At 44.2% G+C, this 21,502-nt stretch overlaps 1 protein-coding gene across 3 annotated transcripts in view; it reads right to left on the reverse strand.

The window, feature by feature from the left end:
• Window positions 1-21,502, reverse strand: part of MAP2K5 (mitogen-activated protein kinase kinase 5) — a 112,809-nt gene that overhangs the window by 14,753 nt on the left and 76,554 nt on the right. For 2 of the 3 annotated variants that reach the window (XM_042824763.1, XM_042824762.1), the window contains 4 exons: window positions 16,651-16,677; window positions 16,307-16,339; window positions 7,311-7,372; window positions 4,771-4,816 (listed from right to left, as the gene is read on the reverse strand). In XM_042824763.1, the coding sequence (XP_042680697.1) occupies window positions 4,771-4,816; window positions 7,311-7,372; window positions 16,307-16,339; window positions 16,651-16,677 (168 nt within the window). The other variant, XM_042824764.1, reaches the window with a different exon arrangement.

Below are 21,502 nucleotides of genomic sequence, written 5' to 3' on the forward strand. Positions count from 1 at the left end.
CCAACCAGCCAGCCAGCCAACCAGCCAGCCAACCAACCAGCCAGCCAGCCAACCAACCAGTCAGTCAACCAGCCAACCACCCAGACAACCAACCAATCAGCCAACCAACCACCCAGCCAGCCGACCAACCAGCCAGCCGACCACCCAACCAACCAGTCAGTTTTCAACACAATAGGTTTTTTGACACAGAGGAGGTGCAACCTATCACTCAATTCTGAATTGATAAAACACAGACATAAGAAGCACTGACAATCTAAATTTTAAAAAGGAGAAAAGCTAGAAGCTGTGATTCAGATTTGGGGACCTAAACAAAAATGAGAAGATCGGTGCAAAAGGAATCCAGGGCGGATGCTGTCCGGATCCTTGGCCAAAAGCATAGCCTCTCCCCATCCAATACTTCCCTTCAGAAACCCAAACAGCATCTTAACAACTGTACTTTTATGCATTCACGTGAAAGCATAAAGGAATGACTTTTATATTGACTTGACTTCTGGTATTTCAAATACAATTTCTTTAAGCAAATCGCCTTCGTTTATACAGCCAGATGCAGCATGGTAGAGTTCAATGCTGTACTAACAAAAACCAAGAGGCGCCTACAAATCTGCTGGCTTTCTGAGAAGCACACACAATCCGCAAAATGAAAGGCCAAGTTTCCAGCTAAAGGAGAGATTTTAAACAATTACCAAAGCAGATAGTGATATCATAAAGGCAATTTCTACGCTAGCTTGTTTTCTGAAACTCTCTTTGCCTCTGAACAGCAAGAACAGATAATAACTATTAGTAAATCAAACTCCTGCAATATCCAGCTGTGTCTCACACATTTACATACAGATAGAATGGGTATATGTTTTTAATATGTATGCGATACGTACTTTTACCACAGCTGAAGTGCACGCTACAAAGGAGGAGGAGAATGGGAATGGAATCAGCATGAGATAATAAAGTGGCCTAGATAAAGTATTAGCCAGCGATTGATCTCAAACAGGGGATGTTGCTTCTCTCTGACCTGATTACTTACTATGCATAGATTCCATTAAATAGAGCTTAGAATGGAAAGCTTCTGAAAAATACTGTAAATGCAGACAGATCTACAGCTTCCTGAGCTGCACCAGCATGTGGATGCCCACCCATACGCTCGGCACAAGGAGATGGAACCTTCCCTGTGCTGCCCCACCACACGCCCTCAATGCAGGCACCCTGCTCCAGCGTGCCGCGATCCCCTGCGAGCCTGGCCTGCAGAGCCAGACAGCTCTGTGGTGTACATGCAAACAGTAAGCTCACGGAAAAAATAATCTTTAAGGAAAAGAATTGTTGAGATCTTCCTTTTCTTGGTGGAAAGCAAGAGAAGAAAGGCAGGAATACGCTATGATGCTGCTCAGACTTCCACAGCACTGCAACACAAGCAAGTTCCATTGACTCTGTGCCTTCCTCTTCTTAAGAAGAAATTGGAGACAGAAGAGCAGACAGAGTAAGAACAAGGTTCAGAAGAACCACCAGTGAATTACACAGATCACTCCCCCTCTGGAACGGACCACTTGCCAACTGCTGGGTGAAATCACTCATTTGCACTCCTGTGGAAGAAGTCTGCTAGAAGAAGTGGAAATACTGTGAAACAATTAAATTGCTGATTATATATATATATATATATATATATATATATATACAGACAGAGAAACCAGTGTTAGGCATTTTTTGTGTGGATGGGGAAGAGAGACTAAGTGTAGATACAGAAAGTTGATTTCTGTCAGCTGTTGTGGAAATCAGGTGCCTGTTTCCACAGGAATATCCATGGTACCAGGAAGGCTGACAAAGCCTTGGCTTTGGCCCTGTTTTCTAAGAAGATGTGCACAGTGCCCTTCCTAACATGACAGGCAGGGTAAAAGCATCCCTGCTGCAGCCCTACGACTTTGCTGGAGTCACCAATGTGGCACTCCAGGTATTGTGAGCCAGCTCTTAAAATGCCTTTAACAATCCACTGATTATCAGGAGAGCAGAACAAGATTGATGTTCTGCTCCCTTCGTTTTGCTTCCAGTCTTTAATTATACTAAATTGGTTACAAAATAGTGACTTCCAGTACGGTTAATGTCCATAGGGGACAAAATCTGCACTCTGCTGTTTTGTCTGAAGCTAACGATGATAATGTGTTACACCTTTCATCCTTGCCAGTACATTTCCTTTAAATCAAAACAATGAACAATGTGAAATCCTGCTTTCACTGAAATCAATGGTAAGCTGACCTTGAGAGCTCCAGAATTTCACTGATAGTATCTGTATCACTCTACCCACTGCTTGTTAACGCAGAGATATCCATCAGAATTACAAGGGAAGTTTAGGAAACGGAAGAGGGGAAAACAGAAAGGATGTTTTGGTCAGTAATTTAAGAATTCAGAGGGTATTTAACAGCTTTTGGTTTGGCCTTGTTTTCCAACTAAGCACGGAAATGTATACGAACAGGTGAATATGCATGTTCAGTAGCTTTGTTGGTGGGGATGGGCCAACGGGTTAGGTTAGATGATCACAGAGGTCTTTTCCAGCCTCGATGATTCTATGATGCTATAGATATCTGTAGATAGATATAGAAATAGACTTGGACACAATGATCTCTGGAGGTCCCTTCCAACCCCTACGATTCTGTGAAAAACATGTATTCTTACATATGGATATTACAGATAAAGTGCTCCTTGACAAGGCTGGCTAAGTGCAGGAATGCAAAGAATTTGTCTGGAGAGCAACCACTGAGCTCCCAGCAAACCTGCTGCAGGAGCATGCCATGTCCTGGGCACCCATCCCACTGCAGGAGGGAATTGAGAGCAGCTACTGGGGCTCAGCCACATGGCAGGCAGTGATGGGGTCGCTCCTTCCTTCCAGCAGCAGCTTGCTTTGAGCTTTAGCATTTGCTGCTGCACGTTCATTTATAATTGACTAGGAAGTATCATAAGGGAAAAAATGTGTTAAACAAAAGATTTTGTTTAACAAGTGGGAAGGCTTTTTTTTTTTTTTCTTTTTTTTTTTTTTTTCTCTGAGCAGCTATAATTTTAAAATTATTTTACAAAACACCTCCTTAAAAGGGGCCCAGCACACTCGAGGGCATGTAGTTGTAAAGATAAATCTGCACACTTCCCTGGTACTGCAGGCACTCACCCTTTGGCCTCATTTTTATGACTCTACACCCTGGAGTGGTGTTATTGCTTACAAACATACATATATACTTATGGGGGTATGTGAGATCTGCAGATGTTTTATTTATAAGTGGCAGGCCTATTGCATCACTGAAACATACATTTACAAAGAGATATAGGTTTTATGAAACCCTATTCCGTTGTTTTAATAGCTAAGCTATCCAGCCATAGCATAATAGTGCACAATGTAAATGTGTCTACATTTCTAGAACCTGTTCCAAGTTTTCTCAGATGTGACTAACTGCAAGAATTTCCCAACCATCAAAAGTTAATAAAAAAAAGACAAAATAAGGCAGCAGAAGCCTTCCATGTGAGATGCACATCACCATCTCAGAGGGGCTCTGAGAAACTTGAGGGCCTCATCCTGCTGAGGCGTTACAGTGGGTGCCGAACTCCAAAGGTAAACCTATTGAAGTTAACATCCTTAAAATGAGACCCAGAGTTAAACACTTCATTAACCAGGGTCTAAATTGAGGCTAGCCTGGATCGTGCACTACCTGCCCCAGGGCATCTCTGGAGACTGGCCTTTAACTAGAGAATGGCTGCAGTAGAAACACTGGGTTTTTATCTTTCCTTGTAGATTGCAGAATGTAAACAAGAAAGGAAATGATGCAAACACGCTCCGTATCTCACTGAAGTCTGCTGAAATTATTTCCACATAGTCAATGCAGAGAAAATAAATGATGATGACTTTACGCCAATCTCCAAGTGACAGGAAATGCAGCACAGGAAGAAAGTAACAAACCCTTAAAAATCAAAGCTATTTGATGCGATTCAGAGCAGGCTACAACTCCTACCTCCAGCAGCATTTACTGCAAATATTCTGTATTTTTTTAGCAGCTCAATAACAGTACTGTGCACCAAATGCACAGCCATGGCAGGCCATCCTGGGAGCAGGCAACCTGTCCTCACCTTCCTGAAACAATGACAGGCACAAGAAAAGGAAGAGGTCTCTGAGCTCAGATTCCAATGCTGAGAGCCCTTCTATGAGAAAACCGAAGCTACCTATTAACTCAACCTGCTGTAGCCAATCTAATCCCATTTTACATGAATACGAGTGAAAACAGGAGCTCCTGCACGTCGTTAAAAATACGCTGCTTTGACCAAATGTCCAGTTTTCAATCTTCAGATTTTGAAAGGTTAAGGCTGGCAAATGATGACAAGGCATGACCTACATCAAGCTGTAATCCCTGGACATACAAACTGAAAGAACGGTGTATCGAGCATCAAAATGGTTCTGACTGGAAATTGATGCTGCCTGTGAAAGTTCTGTATCGACTGCCCAAATCACAAGTGCAGCTTTGGCCACAACAAAGGGAACAGCAAAATATCCATTAACTGCACTGGGATCAGAATTCCACCCTTTGTGTGCTCTATGTAACTGTGCAATTGCTTCACAAGCCCAAAATAGTTCATATTTGTACACGCTGAAACATGCAAAAAAATAACGCAAGCCCCCCAAAATTAATGATAATAATTAAAAAAAAGCAACAGTAAACCAACAAGAAAACCCCAAAACTCTACTCATGTATATATTAATAAGAAACATTGAGAGAAAAGTAATACCAGAGGCTCTGAAGTTTCACTTACCATTAAATCTTCAGGTGCTGGTCTTTCCTTAGGTTGCTTTTTCATACTACATATCACAAAAGAAAACATTCACATATAAACAGATGTTTATTTATTCCATTTGCTTTAGTATTGAAGACATCCTCTTTTAACACAGACAGACCGTGCCCAGAATCTCCATCTATTTCTTAACTTGATCACAGGCTGACAGAAGACACGGCTCCCAATGGTGGCCAAGACGTGGCCCAACCTCCCCCTCCACCCATCCCTTGTGGCCAGCATTTCTCCATTCTGAGTGTTCTGCTGACAGCTGCCCAACTTTCAACTTTTCTCTGCATGTCTTTGAAGTCCCCTACACAGGCACAGGTTCCTTTCACCAGCTCTGAAATGTGTCATACCTACTGATATCCTTCTCCAAGTGCCTACTTACCCGGGCAAGAGATGCAGTGACAACAGCTTCCCTTCTATTTCATGGCCTGCCCTGCTTGCAGCCATGAGCACGTGTGGATATGAAGATCACTGCAAACCAATCAGCTCAGAAGGCATAGGAAGATGCTTCTCGTTTTGCTGGGGATTATTACATAGCTCGGCACAACATATTATCCAAACAGGTGGGAAATTTAACTCCAACACTGAGCAGCTTCAGGAGAACACACAATACCCCGGGGTTTCTACCTTAATTTTTTCCCATTCATTTCCATTACACTGCAGGGTGATAGTTCATTACACAGCATTAAGCTGTTTATAAGATCATGTTTCTCATCCAAATAGTCCTAGTTTTCTGTGCAACAGGTGCAATTAGCTATTGAAAACTGTGCTTAGCTGCATGAAGGAACACAATAACATGGCACAGAGGTGACCATCAGGAGCTGCCTACTGACTAATTGGATTACATCCAAGCAGCAGTGTTTATGGTGGAACTGGCATCAAGTCCTGTGTGCTGCTCACTTGACATCTCTAATACTTATTAGAAATTGATTGCTTAAATAGTCCACAGTGCAATTTCTTTCTCGCATAGTGCATTTTTAAACAGTAATGCCCCCTTCTGAAAAGAGCTGCCTGCAGTACAGCCGATAGAACACTATCTCAGCAATCCTGGATGAACTGCGTTGCAATTAGGAGGAGTTCAGATATGATTTACCCTCCCGACAGATAAGGAAATCACCAAACATTCCCCACAAATAACTGGAACAATGCAGGTAACAGCGGGCGCCGACGCAGGCTGGGAGCAGCTCTAATCTGACAGCCCAAAGTAGCCGCATCCCCGGGGAAAGGCAGGCTATTAGCCACCATCAGTTATGCTTCACTTTGACATCTGTGGAAATTTGAACACGGGTTATCCCTCCCCCTGCCTGAACGAGGGCTGTTTTTTTTTCCAAGCAGTCCGTCATTGCCCTCGGAAGGAATTAAAAATGCACAGCCCCACGCACAGCGGCGGTGCTGCAGAGCCCTCCACACAGAGCTCTGCCTGTAAGCTGAAACTATTGGAAAAAGGAAGCCTACGTTATCCAACCTTTAATTATTTAGGAACTTTAATTAACCGATAATCAGACTGCTTTTGGTTTCTGCAATGTTTGTGGCGTCCCATCTCGGCCCCGCACTACGTACAAATACACGAATCCCTGGGGCAGCAGGCAATCTGAATGTGCCACGAACCCGACGGGCACGAGTGCGTGGAGTTGAGGGCACTGCCTGCCTGCTTCAGTGGAGAGAACCCCAAAAGGAGAGGAGTCCCCCCATCTGCGCAGCCCTGGGTGGCACCCCGCCACGTCCACATCTAGGTGAGCACCCCATCAGGGCGCGCTCACTGCGAGGGATGCTCCTCCATCCCACACACCGTGCCTGTGCAGAATTTGAGCTTGTTCATTCTGCCACGCAGAAAAAAATAAATAAAATTTCCCTTTGCTTTGTTTCTGTTAGGAGAGTTTACCCTTAATATTCTTAGCCTCCTGCCACTAGTCACTACTAAATGACTTGAGGGTCATTCAGACCCTGCTGTCACCCCACACATCAGAGAGGTGCGTTCTTTATTCCACAGATTCCTCCTTGCCCATTCTCCTCTCATTTCCAAGCTTTTCAATGGACAATCCGGTTTGAAGGAAAGAAAATACACCCAACAGTGCATTTTAAAGTACGACTCTCAGTAAAAATTACTTACTGGGAAGCCAAGGAATTAATCAGGGCTGCCTGTCTCTCCAAACACCGCGGTGATTTTATCAGCAATACTGCAAAAAGCCCTAAATTATGGTATGACACATCCGGGACTCCACGGCCCCTCTCCCCCAAATGAATCCTTCGGTCCCACTGCCTGCTCTGCACCCACATCAGGGTTTATTAAAACAGGGAAAACCCACGTAAGTACTTTTACGACCCTTTGTGTAAATAACGTTTACATAATTTAAACAGTTTGCTTAGCTTTGCTGCCCCATCTGCCCAAGGCCCCCAAGTCCCTCTCCTCTCGGAGCGGATGCAAGGAAAGCCATAAGGTCTCGCCGAGCCGCGGAGTTAATGGCATGTATCATTTACATCGAGGGCATGGCATGTTTGCAAACGGAGCTTACCATTGAGTGATGAAGTGTACAAATGGCTCCGAGAACTCCCCGGCTGGAAGGACGGGCGACTCCTGGGTTGGATTGGAACAAGGAACAGCGTCAGAAGAGCATTTTTTAGAAGGAGAGCAATACAACAGCGATGACAAAAAGGGGGGGGGGGGGGAAAGAAAGCGACAAAGCTCCCTTTTCACGCAGAGAATTGGAGAGAGAAAGGTACAGATTCTTCTGAGGACGTGTTATAAAAACACTGAATTTCGACTAATGAGTATTACACAATGGGTAAAAACATGTGGAAAGACACTGAGGGGAGGTGAAAAAAGGACAATGATAGCCACAGGGTAAAAAGGAAGGTAGGGAAAGTGTAAATGAGAAATTAATGATTATTTAAGTAACACACAAATGGTCTTGTAATTAACAAAGAGCTGTGAAATTATTCTTGTGTTGACCTTTGTTTCTTTCACTGCTTTCGCTATTTATTTACACTCATGTTTATTTACACTTATTCATTTTAGAGGCTGTCCTAGCAGGAAGGCTGTTCCAGATTTTAAAATGTTTTCTAAATAAAATCATTTTTAGGGGGAAAACGGGCAAAATTTACCAGGCTGGTGAAAACCAGCACCTGGCATTCGGGGGAAAAGAATAAAAAGAGAGAAAATAAAATGAAGAGCAGAAGGAAAAAAATCTCCACCCAAACGGGGAACAAACAACATCCCCATTTACAAAGACAGGCTTTACGAATTTAGGAGTTTTTCCAAGAATGACAGAGAGCTCCACTGTGTTTATAGTGTAACAGCTCAGGATGTAATGAAATTACACTGCAGAGTACTTTAACAGTGTCATCTCATTAGACCTACAGTTGGAACAAGAGAGCCACATAAAACAGGCAGCTGCAAATGACTCCATTCTCATCTATTCTCATTTGCTATTAAAAATACCTTTCGGCGGCTTTTTTCCTCCCTGACATCCCTACACAAAGTACCCCGCAAAGTATGATACATGCACCTATTTAAATTAACAAAGGAATGACTTATTTTAATCTCACTGTGCTTTGGAGTGCTTTGGCCATTTGGATGAGCAATATATCATTACATACAACCTTCCAGCGCTGCAGGCAAGAAACTCAGAGCGTGCAGCATTTGGTGGGAGCCAAACAATTTCTCTAGCACACAACTGTGTCAAATGCATGCATGTATTCATTATTGAGAATGCGAGGAAATAGCTTTGATGTAGTGGAAAAAAGAAGATGATAAAAGCACCTCTGCAATGTGTGTGCCATTATCAATGGTGGCAGATAGACACAACTGCAGAGCCTCCTATGTGATTAGTAAATATACATATAATTGCTGTGGCCAATTATCAGAAAAATGAGATCGGTAATTACAAGACAGAAAATTAACTAGAACTCTTATTAAGGCTTTGTTTCCAATTCAAACAATCGGAAACTGCTGGAAAATACAATTAAATCAAAAGTAACTGAAGAGTAAAAGGAGAAGGCAAAATTGCTTGACAATTTTCAGAGTTCTATTAACCACGAGCAGCGTTTGATAGAACATGCCCAAATTCCCTTTGAACTTAGGCCGGGCGAGGGAGAGGTTATTGTTTCCCAACTTATAAATGACAGCAATATGGGCTGGTTTGCACCGCAGAGCGGAAGGAACGCAGGGAAACAAACAGTGCAATTAAACTTCCTCCACTTCAAAGAGCTGCGCATGAAAATTAGTCTTATTAATACCGAAAGCACAGAGCCAAGTGCTGGAGCGCCAAGGGCCGCAGCCCAGCAGGTTGAGCTCTCCCATCGTTTGCTCCTGTCCAGCACGCAGCCAAAGGCCAACACCTCCTTCCCAGGTGGGATGGGGTCAGAGCACAAAAGCAGGAAAGGAGCTGTGTGTGCGCAAAGGGGTGCTGTGAAAATGGGAAGGCAAAGTACCGGAGCCCACTGTTGGGGTCTGAGTGCACCCAGCCAACTGTCCCACGCTGTAGGTGCAATGAGAGCAAAGCAGCACGTGTTGGGGCAGCAGGGCGGGCACAGTGCACTGCACAGCCAGCGGGTGGGAGATTTCTGCCTTTGCCAAGGGATGGTGGACCAGCAATAGAGGGAAGCTTCACGAGGAGAGGCCGATAGAGAGCTCTGAAGCCACTCTTCTTTCAAGTGCAGACTGTGAGGGGTGGGATAAACACTGACTGGATCCCAGCAGGAAAAGGAGATGCTTTAATGCAGTCTGCCAGGGATTTTAGGTTGGACGTCCTGCATATTTGTCAGTCATCTGCAGGACAAATTGCTACTCTTTGGGGACAGTACAGCAATCTCAAAAAATGCTCACTAGGAAGCATGTCTGAAGGCAGACAGATCAGTAGAAATAGGTAATTTCACTTGGGTAAATAAGAGCCAATCCTTACTTTACAGCATGGGTAAGATGGGAGAAGGAAGCTCTGCTTTTAGCTGAACCAGGAAAGCAAGGATGGACCTCAGCTGCTTCCAAAGGCAGATGCTGGAGAGCTGACTCCAGTGTTTCATTTTTAAATGACCTCAGTAACAGAAATGGCCCCTTCAGTTGACAGCCAGCCACGGAAACCAGCAATGGAGACACTTCTATTTCTGCCATGGTTCCACTGCAGAACATTTGAGTAGCAGAAAGTTAATAGTATTTTGTACTTAGAGTTATTTCCATGAAAGTGCTCCTATTGCTGCCTGTGGGACGTAAGCAATCACAATGCACCAAGTGCAGAGCAAAAACATCCCAAACTGCACAGAAGCAGCACAGCCTATATGTACCCTGAAGTTCCCCAGCCTGTGACTGACTGACTCTGAAAGGGATGGAAAAGAGGAAATAAAAACAAAACTACAGCCTCTGCCACGTTGGTGTGACACAATACAGTCACACTGGATGGAACAACGAGGAATGCTCCGGCTGTACTCCGATGCTCTGCCTTATTTTACCCACCTGCACACTGAACAACGTTCACCCTGCCTCCCCCAGCAGCTTGATCCCAAGGCCAGCTGCTGTCCCAAAAGCATCTCTGCAATGGGACCCGCTGCAGGAGAAGCCTCTGCAATTGCTTTGTGATAAGAACCAGCCGTGCTGTGCACATACGGAGGGCAACAGGATAAGTTTGAGTGATGCCTTTGCCTTGTGAATAATGAACAGTTCAAGGAGGTCAACCCATTACAACTGAAACCGTTTAATTATTAATTATGCACAATCTATGAGCAAAAGGACAAGTTCAGAATGTTTAATGTGTGGTAACTCCAACTGGACCCTCTCTTGGCATTTTATTATTAGCACTTGTCAGCAAGGTGCTCAGGCATAAAGAAAACAACACAGCAGCAGAAAATCAGAGCTAGCAGGAGGAGGGAGGGCTTTGAACTTCAAACACGGCTCCTAATATTTAATTCTCAGAATGCCAGTGCTCTGGTATACACCTTACTGACTTCCATGGCAGGGGGAAGCTGTGTTATATAGGCAAAGGCATGGAAAGAAGCACAGCACAGTCCCTTTAAAGAGAGGGCATCCGAAGGCACTGATGGCATTACCTCCTGCATCCCCACCTACTCCTCAGATCTCTTATCTGAAACGTCTCTTGATCTCTTTTGCTGCCATTAAGCAGAGCAGCAGCAGCAGAGATTCTGCTGAGGCTTAGAGAATAAGTACTGTCCAACAAACTCACAAATGATGGGAAGAAACATAAATGAGGCTCCTTCTCCTCCTCTCTGTCCTCCCTGGAAGTTTGTCTGGACAAACCCAAGAAGGAAATTCAACAGACACAGCTGACTGGCCTTGGAAACACGTCAATGGAACTTGGAATTCATCTCTGACTGACCAAGTACACTAAAACCAGGCTGTGTTGTACACATCTCTCCCAAACAGAACGTTTCTGGAGTAGCATTTTCTCAAAACAACTGAAAGCTGGAGATTCATCACATTGTCCTTTCCAAAGGAAGAAAAAGCCCCCCATTTCGCCATGACAGGAACACCAGCAAACACAGAGTTCTACTTGAAACCTTCCAAAGGACGACGGCAAAGCCCTCAGTTACACGTTAGGGCTCCTTGCCATCACAGGTCCCCAAGCAGAGCTGAGCTGCACCTTCTGGGCGGAGGTTGGTGCGCTCAGCACACGTAGGTTTTACCTTCTCATCTGCTCAGCACCTCTCTCTGAAGGGTTAAAATTCCCGTTTCCCACAGCTCCAGAGCTGCTATTTTGCAGCACTCTCTCGGCAGCGTGCAGGCTTGTGCAGAAGGAAATGCCATGGTCCTATGGCTCGATGGCCACAAGAGGGAAGTTAGCAGAGCCGAGCAAACCAAACTTCAGTTACTCTGTCCTCTGGGCTTCCCAGCACACCCTGCCTCTGAAATTATCATCTCCTCTGGGCAGATACTCCTATTCTGCAACTCGCCCGCTGATGCTGAAATGGCAGTATTTAATAAATAATGTGTGCGCTTTACCAAGCATTTTTGGCTCATCACTTCAGCCTACTCCAATCCCTGGCACTGAAGAGTATCTGTGCGCTCTAGTTTTTACCAAAGCTTTCGAGCAATACACCTATAGCTGCTGTTTACTTTCTGGCCAAAAAGTGACTTTTTTTCAGACAAACTTAAGTTTTAGCTGCACCTGAAATGCTGCCAGTTGCAATTAGGTGTAATACATGCACTGCAGTTACGGAGCCGTTCCAACGAGAGCAGCAAATCACAATATCACACACGTTCAGATTCACTCCTTCAAGGTCAACTTCCCTTCAAAGCACTCCTAAACAAAATCCCATTGCTGACTTTTAGCCAATCTACTTCAAAAGCCCCGCAGAAGCCTAATGGCAGGTGAGCCCTTGCAAGTAACGAGTGTGCAAAAGCAATGATGTCTGGAGGTGGCTCAGAGGCCCCGACTTGAAAGAATTTCTGGATCGTCCCCATTACGCTCCCACCCCTGGCAGGAAGGTGAAAGATGATTACATCTCCGCGCCAGGTCGCTTCTTGCTCTTTCCTCAGTAGCAGGTGCCAAATGTGACAAATGACACGCGGGGGCATTTCGGTGTGAAGTTCCGTCTGCTGGGATTGAAGTGTCAGCAGTGAACTCATTTATTTCCAGATCTCGGGCTGGACTGGAACCAAGGTCGAGAGGCCAGTGTTTTATCCAGCAAACCCCTCCGCCTGCCTCCCACACCTCACCCCGTGGGACAGCCCGCTGTTCTCCCAGGCAGCACTACCTGCTCCCAACCAAAGACAACACGGCGTCCACATAACCTACATCCACACGGGACCCACGCGGGCGCTTGCGGTGGGAAGCCAGTAAGCACCTGGAGCTCTTTGGCAGCATTTGCCGCTGTGGGATGCTTTTTAGAGGCCAAGGAAAGAAGCTGAAGAGTGTAATTAACATTAGGAATAATCTAGAGTGTCCAACACGACGTTCCCCACCCCTCACCAAGCCCTGCACTTGTTAGTGAGGCTCTCCAAAGGGCCGTGCAGATCGTGTACAGGTAGCTGGAAAACAGGTTAATCCTTTAACCGTAACTGTAATTGCTTTCTCTCTAAAACAAACATAAGAATTTTTTCTTCTCCTTGCTGGTCTCTTGTCGATCATAAGCCAGCAGAGCACAGCAGTGTTTTGGGTAGATACACACACATATGCACATTTCAAATAGCTAAGGCACAGCAGCATGAAACACAGCCTCTACCTGCTCACACCGAAGGGACCCAATTGAAAAACTAAAACCATTTATTGTTCCCTTTTTCCTCTGTACACTCCCAATGCATTTTTATTGCTTTTTCATAAAACACTGCTGCAAATAATCAAGCATGACCATTGACATCCACAAGATTGAGTTTTAGGAACCATTAAATGAGCTTGCCCTCTTGGGAAGGTTCTTGCTCAGGTTGGTCTAAAGGTAATTATTCAGCAATTCCTACCTGTGGTTTTACCTTGCTCCTATGTAAGTCCCTGAATCTCAAACACTAGTAAGGTCACAGATTTTGCCTCAATAAGAGGATACCCCCAAACCAGGGCACATTCTTGGGGCTGCGCACACAAGCACACACGCGTCTTCTCAAACCTGCACAGAAATCTTCAAAAACCCAAGACATTTTCAGGGTTAAATACAGCTGTCCATGCATTTGAATCAACACACGAGAATCTAAGACAAAAATTCCCAAAGAAAAAATACAAAGGTTTGTTTCTTCCTGAGCCTTTCAAGGTTTCAGCTTCATTTATAACAACAGCCAAATGCAGCACTGATGTGTTACAAAATTCTGCACTCAGGAGGCAATGGACTTCATTGCGCTATTTGATCAAGCTGAACATGCTGTGAATTTTTAAGGCTGCAGCAATAAATAGAGGGATATATTTAACAAAGAGGAGGAAAAAAAATAGAAATGACTACATAGGATACATGTATTCAGCCCAAGTTATTTCTTCCATTGAAAATTTATTAACATTGACATGCTTCGTAGCTCAGCATTAACACCACGCTTGCATTAACTGATCTGCTAAATGTTTCTAGAGGATGGATTTAAACAGAAGAAAAAAAAAAAAGAGGTCTTTGATTTGCGAAGTTTGGAAGTCCTTGAGCTAGATTAAACTGCAGTCTTGTGAGACCGAGTAGCTCTGTGGGGGCACTTAACAGAAACGTTCAAGAAACTCATGGAAGGCTCCTCACTATTCACTCACGAAGTTGTCACAGTAAGGATTCATGAGTACAACTAATTAATTTTTCTTTTAAAAGTCTGCCTGACTCGCCAAAATATGCAGATTTTTCAGTGCTGCCTCCTATTTGCAAAAACAGGGCTCGCTCTTTGAAGTCTTCACTCCTGAAGCTTCTGATTCAATTGATTTGATGTCCACTTAATTCTGGAGTTTTAATCAAAACTGATGGACGAAAATCAAGTTCCTTTTCTATCTTGTTCAATATGCTTTTCAAAAATATATTAAAAAAAAAAAGCCAAAAACAACTCAGCTAAGCTGAATGCTGGAATATTAAGGAATTCTCAGACCTCAAACACCAACAGACTGCTTTTATTGCTGGCTGTACTGCAGGACAAACAGCATCAGTGTGAGCCTATCCTCATCTCTGGGCCAGCAGCAGGAGCCTTACCATAGCAGAAGAGGCTGCAATGATGGGTACTGTAGCTTAAGTGAGCGTGTCTTATTTGTAGCTGGATCAGATTTCAGTGTATGTTACCACATGTTAAAAAATAAAGGTCTGGCAGACGTGCAACCTATTCACACAATGCTTCTCACTAATCCTGGCATTAGAGCAATCAGCCCAGAACCAATGCCATTAAAAGCCTGCTCACATAACTCAACAAAAAACATGTCAGGCATGGCTTACAACACTTCCCAAATCCCTTGCTCCTTCTGCAGAATTTATGCAAAGTAAATTTAAGTCCCTGGAAAAGAGCAGACAGACTCTTTAAACTACCAGAGTGACTTGCTGTGTCTCACATACTCCAAAATAGCATTTCCACCAGGTACTCTGAGTCTATTCAAAGGCCTCTGATAACCATCCTGTCTGCTGCAAACCTTCCACAGCTGCCCCAGTTACTGCAGTCACCTCCCAGCTCTCCAGATAAGCCTGGAGCCAGCCTGGAGCACGAGGGTCATCCTTCCTGGACATACATTGCTCAGCTCCAAGCTACATGAAAGGATAAAACAGCTGTGCATTGAGAAATTCGGTCCAGGAACAAGAGGATAAGAACTTCCAAGCTCTCTCCATATCATCCAGAACCACACTGCTGTGGTTGCAGCCCCTCTCTGCTCACTGCTGTCGTCATTAAGTGAGGCGGGGAATTCTGCACCAGGGCCTGGGTTCCTCTGGGGATGGGCTCTGCTCTGCCTCCTGTGAGTTTTAGGACCTCCTTGCAGCCAAGGGGAACATTTGGCCCCAAGCAATCAGTCTTACAACACTGAGCACTTCTAATCTTTAATACTCATGGTAGCAACAACAGCTGTAGGGCTCCAGAGAGTACTGAGCCTCTGTCTCTCAAAAAGGTCCTTGTGTAAAGGAGGAGCACGCATGAGGCAAACAGGCAGGTCCTGCTGTTATCCCACAGAACGGGCAAAAAGACAAAGTGAGGAGGGAAAACAGTAGTCATAAATTACAGACATTTTGCTCCGAGGTCTTTGTATGCAGGACAGGGTGGGGGTGGCACTGATTTGGGCACTGTTATTTAAAAGCAATGTCTAGCCCATTCAAAAGCAATTAGTCTACCAGTAGCAAAACACATGTGAAAATACGAGCAAGGTCAGCTTCACCTCTCAAGGACAGAGATGGCCTTTTTGCTACTGGCAGACACAGCACTGGTGGCTTGGAGTTCCAAGGACATACCTAACAGGAATAACAATGGGTGAAAAAGATGGAAGAAGCAAATTGTCTGAGAACCACTCAAGGAACCAGAGAGCGTTGGGGGCCAGGCAGAAGGGTTGGCACTGCTGGAGGCACACCAGGACCAGGAGAACTCCCTTCCCCTCCATCACACGAAGGATACATGTTCATTTTAATTCATGATCCTGTGTACAGCTGAACAAATGTTGAAAGGGATGCAGTGAAGGTCCAACGGGATGCCATCACCCAGCAACCACGACCTGACGAGGCAGCATGGATGTTCTGCTAGAGGCTGAGGTGAATCTCCAGAAAGTTACAGCTTCTTTGCCTTGCTCAAGCTTCCTAATTCTCATCATCCCCTTATTAAAACTTAAAAAACCAAAGCAAGCTCACAGCAGTCACCCTGAGAAAGTACCTGGATGTTTTTACTGGATCGGCTCACACAGCCAGGTTGGGGCCCCAGGAGCCACGCGGATTAACCTCTGAGACCATTCAGTTTGTCAAGGACTCGATATTCAGAGCAGCAAAACAGCATACAGTGGGACCAAGCCAGTTCACGTTCGACAGCTCCAAGCTGTACCAGGCAACTCGTGCTCTGAGGATGTTGGGCATTGTGCTTCATTAGGAAACAAAATATAAGCTTTCCACTCCATTAGGAATGACTTTAGGAGTGAAAGCACATAAGACGACGACTCACCTCATCAACAATGCACTGCAATAACTGGAGAGGCTGCAATGGAAAGGAGAGAGGGAAAAAGTATTAGCCTATATGCAATATCTTTACAGTGGAGTGGAAAGAAAAAATCATTAATGCAATAAAATATAGCAAGATTAATCAACAGCAGCAAACTCTTATAAAAACATTGATGCTCAGGATGTTCTATTATTTCTAATGGTACCTAATCTAATACAGGCAGTTAAAGGTTTGCATTTTCTTCAAAATGCAATTTGCTAAGTTTAAAACAAGGCATTCAAGCATGCAGAGGAAGCAGCCATCAGGAAAAAGAAAAGTGAATTTTTTTCTGAACTCATAAAGCTTACCATTAAAGATCCCTGGTTTTTCTGAATCTGAAAAAAGGCAATATGTAATTAGCATGTCATAATCAAAATGACTCACTTGGACACATTATGATCACTGAGAGAAAATTATTGCATCGCTGGTGGCAATTTGTGGGCATGTGTTAACACAATTTACATAATGAAAATACACAAATGTTAATAGCTCGCTTCTCATTTATAGGCGAAAGTCAGCAGAATGTTAATTTCACACAACACTTTTTAGTACCCTCCAGGTTGTATTAGAATAGGAAGAAAAACCATAATCCATTTCAAAAGGCTGTTTACGATTCAGATATAAATAATGTTTTATATTGCTAGATTGTGAACACTGGGCTTAATGTTGCAATCATCGCTAATGTTATGAAGCTCACTCTTTTTAAATTAAAAACCGATTTATTTAAAATTGAAATTAAATCATAGTCAGAAATTAGAATTCTGGATTACTGCCAGGCCCGGCTCGCAATCCCTTTTTTGTGAAGAAAACTTTAATTATGTGGTTGAAGTCTCTGCTACTCAGGAAAGCCCCCCACACTCCACTCCTACCCAAAGTTTCCTACACATCCCAGCCAGGTTTGACTCTGACCACAAGCAGAACGTTGCCATCTGGGAGGTGGAAAGTTTGAGCAACTTTGCGTTTGAATGGCAAAGGAAAGAGTTGCAGCCCGTTGTCTCTGTGCCTTTTCACATTTTGTACCATTGGTCTGGTTGGGAAATTAATTAACAGTTTGTAGGACGGAGCACTTGGGCACCTACAGGGCACTGTGAATGAATCCATCCTACCAAAGCACCTTTTGATTACAAAAAGAAACAAGGGCAGAATTACAGCCGAACACAAAGCACAGAGCAGGTACTTGAACGTTTACACACGCTGGCATTCTGACAACAGGCACACGTGTATCATTTCTAATGGGTGTGGATAATTAATTACACATCTTTCCTAAGCAGGCACCAAGTTGCATCCCAACACAATGACAATGCAAACAGAATGCAGTCTTTCGTGGAAACGTAACAGAGTTTGCTAGGCTTGCCCCTTCCATCTCACACTCTGCATTCTATCGCTCTGCAGTGATGAATGGGGCAGAGTTGCAGTGGCTCTGGATGCCCTCTCCCCTGCACCCAGCTCTGCAGCAGAGCTCTACAGGCAGGAAAAGCTGCTGTTATGCAGTGAAGCTCTTCCATATGGAGTAAGGAAACAAGCACACATAAACTTTCTGCATATAATTCTTTTTTTTTTTTTTTTTCCAAGATGAAAAAGAAAATAAATAGATGGATATAACCGACTATATTCTTTAATGGTCTATGTCAACCCATCATAACCCAACAGAATAAAGTGGCCATTTTGCATTATTGCTAATAAACAAGAGGTATTGTGAAAATAAAAGTCTTCATGCTTCACTTTCAGATGCTAACTGACAAAACAGGCTCTGCTTATTCAACAGGGGCCATTCCAAGCCCTTTATGAACGGGTGATGCAGCTGTACACCAAAACAGAGCATCACTCAATTCTTTAAAGGAAAAATAGATCTTGTCATGCAAAGGGCCAGAGGTGAGACCGTATACAGGTGCCTCAACACTGTTACACAATCACAGCCAATATCTGTATGAGGTTTAAAATCCTATTTCTAATAGGAATAATGAACGCAATGGCCACACACACGCCAGTATTGCCCATGCTGAGCACCCATGGGAGCAGAGGGACCGGCTCCCAAGGGAGGGAGATGTGTGCTCATCACACACGCATTGTTACCAGCTTTTATTACACAATTTTGATGGCAACACATTATTTTGAGATCATCTTCATAAATTTTGCATTAAGGTATCCGTGCCAGTACCTGGAATTGATTCAAAATGCTTAAGACACTCAATTACTTTTTAACACTGTTACTCGATGTAATGACATATCTGCTATTTCCCTTGCATTTGATGATGCAACATCATTGTAATTGATTCATTTTCTCAATTAAATAAAGCTACAGCACTTTTCTCTCTGAGGAAGCCACAGAGACTCCCACGTCAGATGCATTACCTATTTGCTCTGCCTCAGATATATTGCTTGCAGGGCTGCACTGCGCTCCTCTGCTAGCTCCACTGGAAAACACAACACTACGACAGTATTTTTCAAGTTCTGAGCAGCAATGAACTCCATTGTATTTATATTAGGCATATTTTTCACTGCTAAAACTATGTTGTTTACCTTTCCCGAGACCACATTATTGGGCAGCCCCTGCAACGATAAAACAAACCCAACCGACGACAACTTTACAGCCGGCGCTTCTGCTCTTGTGCACAGTTCATGAGAAAGCACAGCATCCAGTTTTATAGCACATTAAGAACAGTGTTAAAAGTACTCAACATAAAACGCTTTATCTCCCTGCTTGCCCAGCTCTGCTCTCCCCTCCCCAGCAGCCTGGGTTCGTGCACTATGGGGGATGAGAAGGGTAGGAGGCAGCAGAGCTGAGCAATTGGCGCCTGTGTATTCTGTGCAGAGAAAAATCAGAGATCAGGAAAAAATCAGGTATCAGGCACAGAATTGCAACTGTGATGGCTGTATGCCTGCCATGAAGAATTTCAAATGGACGCAACGGAAAAGTAAAGGATGACCCAAAAGGCACAAGGCGTGCTTTGTAACGATGGAGGAGCGCGTCGAGGCGCTCCCAGGAGTGTCATTTCCATCCTGGAGAACTCACACCCATCCTCCCAGCATCCACGAGTCCCCTCAGCCACGGCCCAGCTACAGCTGGGAGCCCCATGGCCACGGATGGCACCTCCTGTGGGTCAGAAGGCGTTCGAAGCCTCTGAAGTGAAGCTGGAATTGTGTGTGCCTGCAGAAGGACACCGTCCCTTTGATACTGCTGAAGCTGTAAGCTGTTTGCTGTGGTTCTTTCAGTACTCAACGATAAATAAATCCTTCACATTCATGGCCTGTTTCTCAGGTCACAAAATATCAGCAATGCTGGACTCAACAACACACATTTTCCAAATGGCCCTTTTGTAGGTTGGTTAAAAATGCAAAAGTTTGCCTCCTGCTTCATCTACTATTTAATGAATGCCTGCGGTTACAAAAAGCAACTTTTGACAAACCATCAGGTTCCATCTCTGTCTCCATGGAGATGCTTTGGACGGGAAGTGGCTGAGAAGACCTCTCCCATCCCTCTCCCATGACATTCAGAAGCACAATCAACTGAACTCGAATGAATGCACCCCGGGTACCTTGGAGGAGTCACCAGCTACAGCTTTAATTTTCGCTTTTCCTCTCTGGAATTAGGACTTGCCCTGCAGCTCTTGTTTGAGAGATTTGCAGGTGACCCAGGGTTAGATCTTCCTATATCAGTTAGCAAGTTTTCTCTTAATATATATACTGCTTTTCAAGCCAGTGATTTTTTTTTTTTTTTTACTTAAAAAAATTAAAATTAATTGAAGAATACATAAACCAACAACTCATGCAGTACTGTTTTTAAAGGAGGCTGCACTGTAGAACATTTGTTTTTCCAATCCAGGGAACTGCTGATTTTAGAAATACGTGCAGCTTATTTTCAACCTTTGGGAAGGAAGGTTACATTTTACTGAACAGCAGCAACCACAGACACTGTTCCCTACTAACAAATGACCAAAGCACACTTGCTCTACCTCTGCACTGGTAGGACTGGAAGAGGACTTTGCAAGAGTACTGCACTTCCTTTTGGTCTTCACCACCATGGATCTTACCATATACACCTCTATAAAATAGACTTTTTTGCAAAATTGAAGTTGGTTAAGCTTCTGAAGGAGGTAGAAGCATCAAACCCAGCCAGCCCAACTCCCCTGATTTGTTCCCAAATTTCTGAACAACCCAATCCCACCATGAGGATTTTGCAAATGGCAAACTGCTGTCACAAAACAAAGGATGGAAAAAAGGAAGAGAAACAATTTCAAAATAATAATAACAAAAAAACACAATTCACAACAACCTTAATATTAAATATATTCTTACAATTATATTACGCTGGTTTTCCCAGAGGTCTGAAAGCAAATTTATATAAAGAGATTATTTCATCCACCATTGAACTGCAGCCACTTCTCAGAGAAATCTGTTTACCAGAGTTTAGTAACACAATTCAACAAACCGGGCATGAAAAACTGTTGGAATTATGGAGGGAGCATAAAAAGCCAACAACAGCCCCAGCTGAGTGGGACCAGGATGCTGCTGCTAACATTGCTCCTGATCAGCAGGAATGTGGGAGGAGCGAGGCTTGGGGAAAGTGCTGAATTTAGTAGAATCATAGAACAGCCCGAGTTGGAAGGGGCCCATCGGGATCATGAGCCCAACTGCAATGTTTAAGACTCCCATTTAGCAACGAGATGCCAAAGAGAAGTGCTGAAGGCCAGCAGGTGGACATCCATCAGGACGCTCCCTCCTCATTACTGCTCGTCCCTGCTTGCTTGGACGGAAACAGGTAAGAAGTCCCTGGTTAACACTTGCCACTGGAACCCACCTAGAGAAGTCCTGAGCTTTTGCTGACAAGCTATAAAACCAACTGTGATCATACATGGCCAGAAATGACACAATTCTAGGGATATCTGAAAAAAAGGACCCACAGAGGTCAAAATGCAGGTATACAAGTGGGAACTGAACTGAGGTGCAGAGGGTTTGGGCAATGACAGGCAACCTATCCTGCATCACTCCACTGCTCACCACAGCCAGCACTGCAATTCACTGCGAGTCACACACGTGGCTCCACAGGGCTGGCACCTCCAAACAACAGAGCACAACCGATGGAATCACTGAGGTTGGAAGAGACCTCTGTGATCCTTGAGCCCAACCAGCTCCTCTCTGAACTCCTTTGGCTGCCCTTGG

This window comes from Centrocercus urophasianus, unplaced genomic scaffold (assembly GCF_019232065.1).
Source record: "Centrocercus urophasianus isolate 14NV4802_14NV808 unplaced genomic scaffold, USGS_Curo_1.0 seq_23, whole genome shotgun sequence".
Taxonomy (NCBI): domain Eukaryota; kingdom Metazoa; phylum Chordata; class Aves; order Galliformes; family Phasianidae; genus Centrocercus; species Centrocercus urophasianus.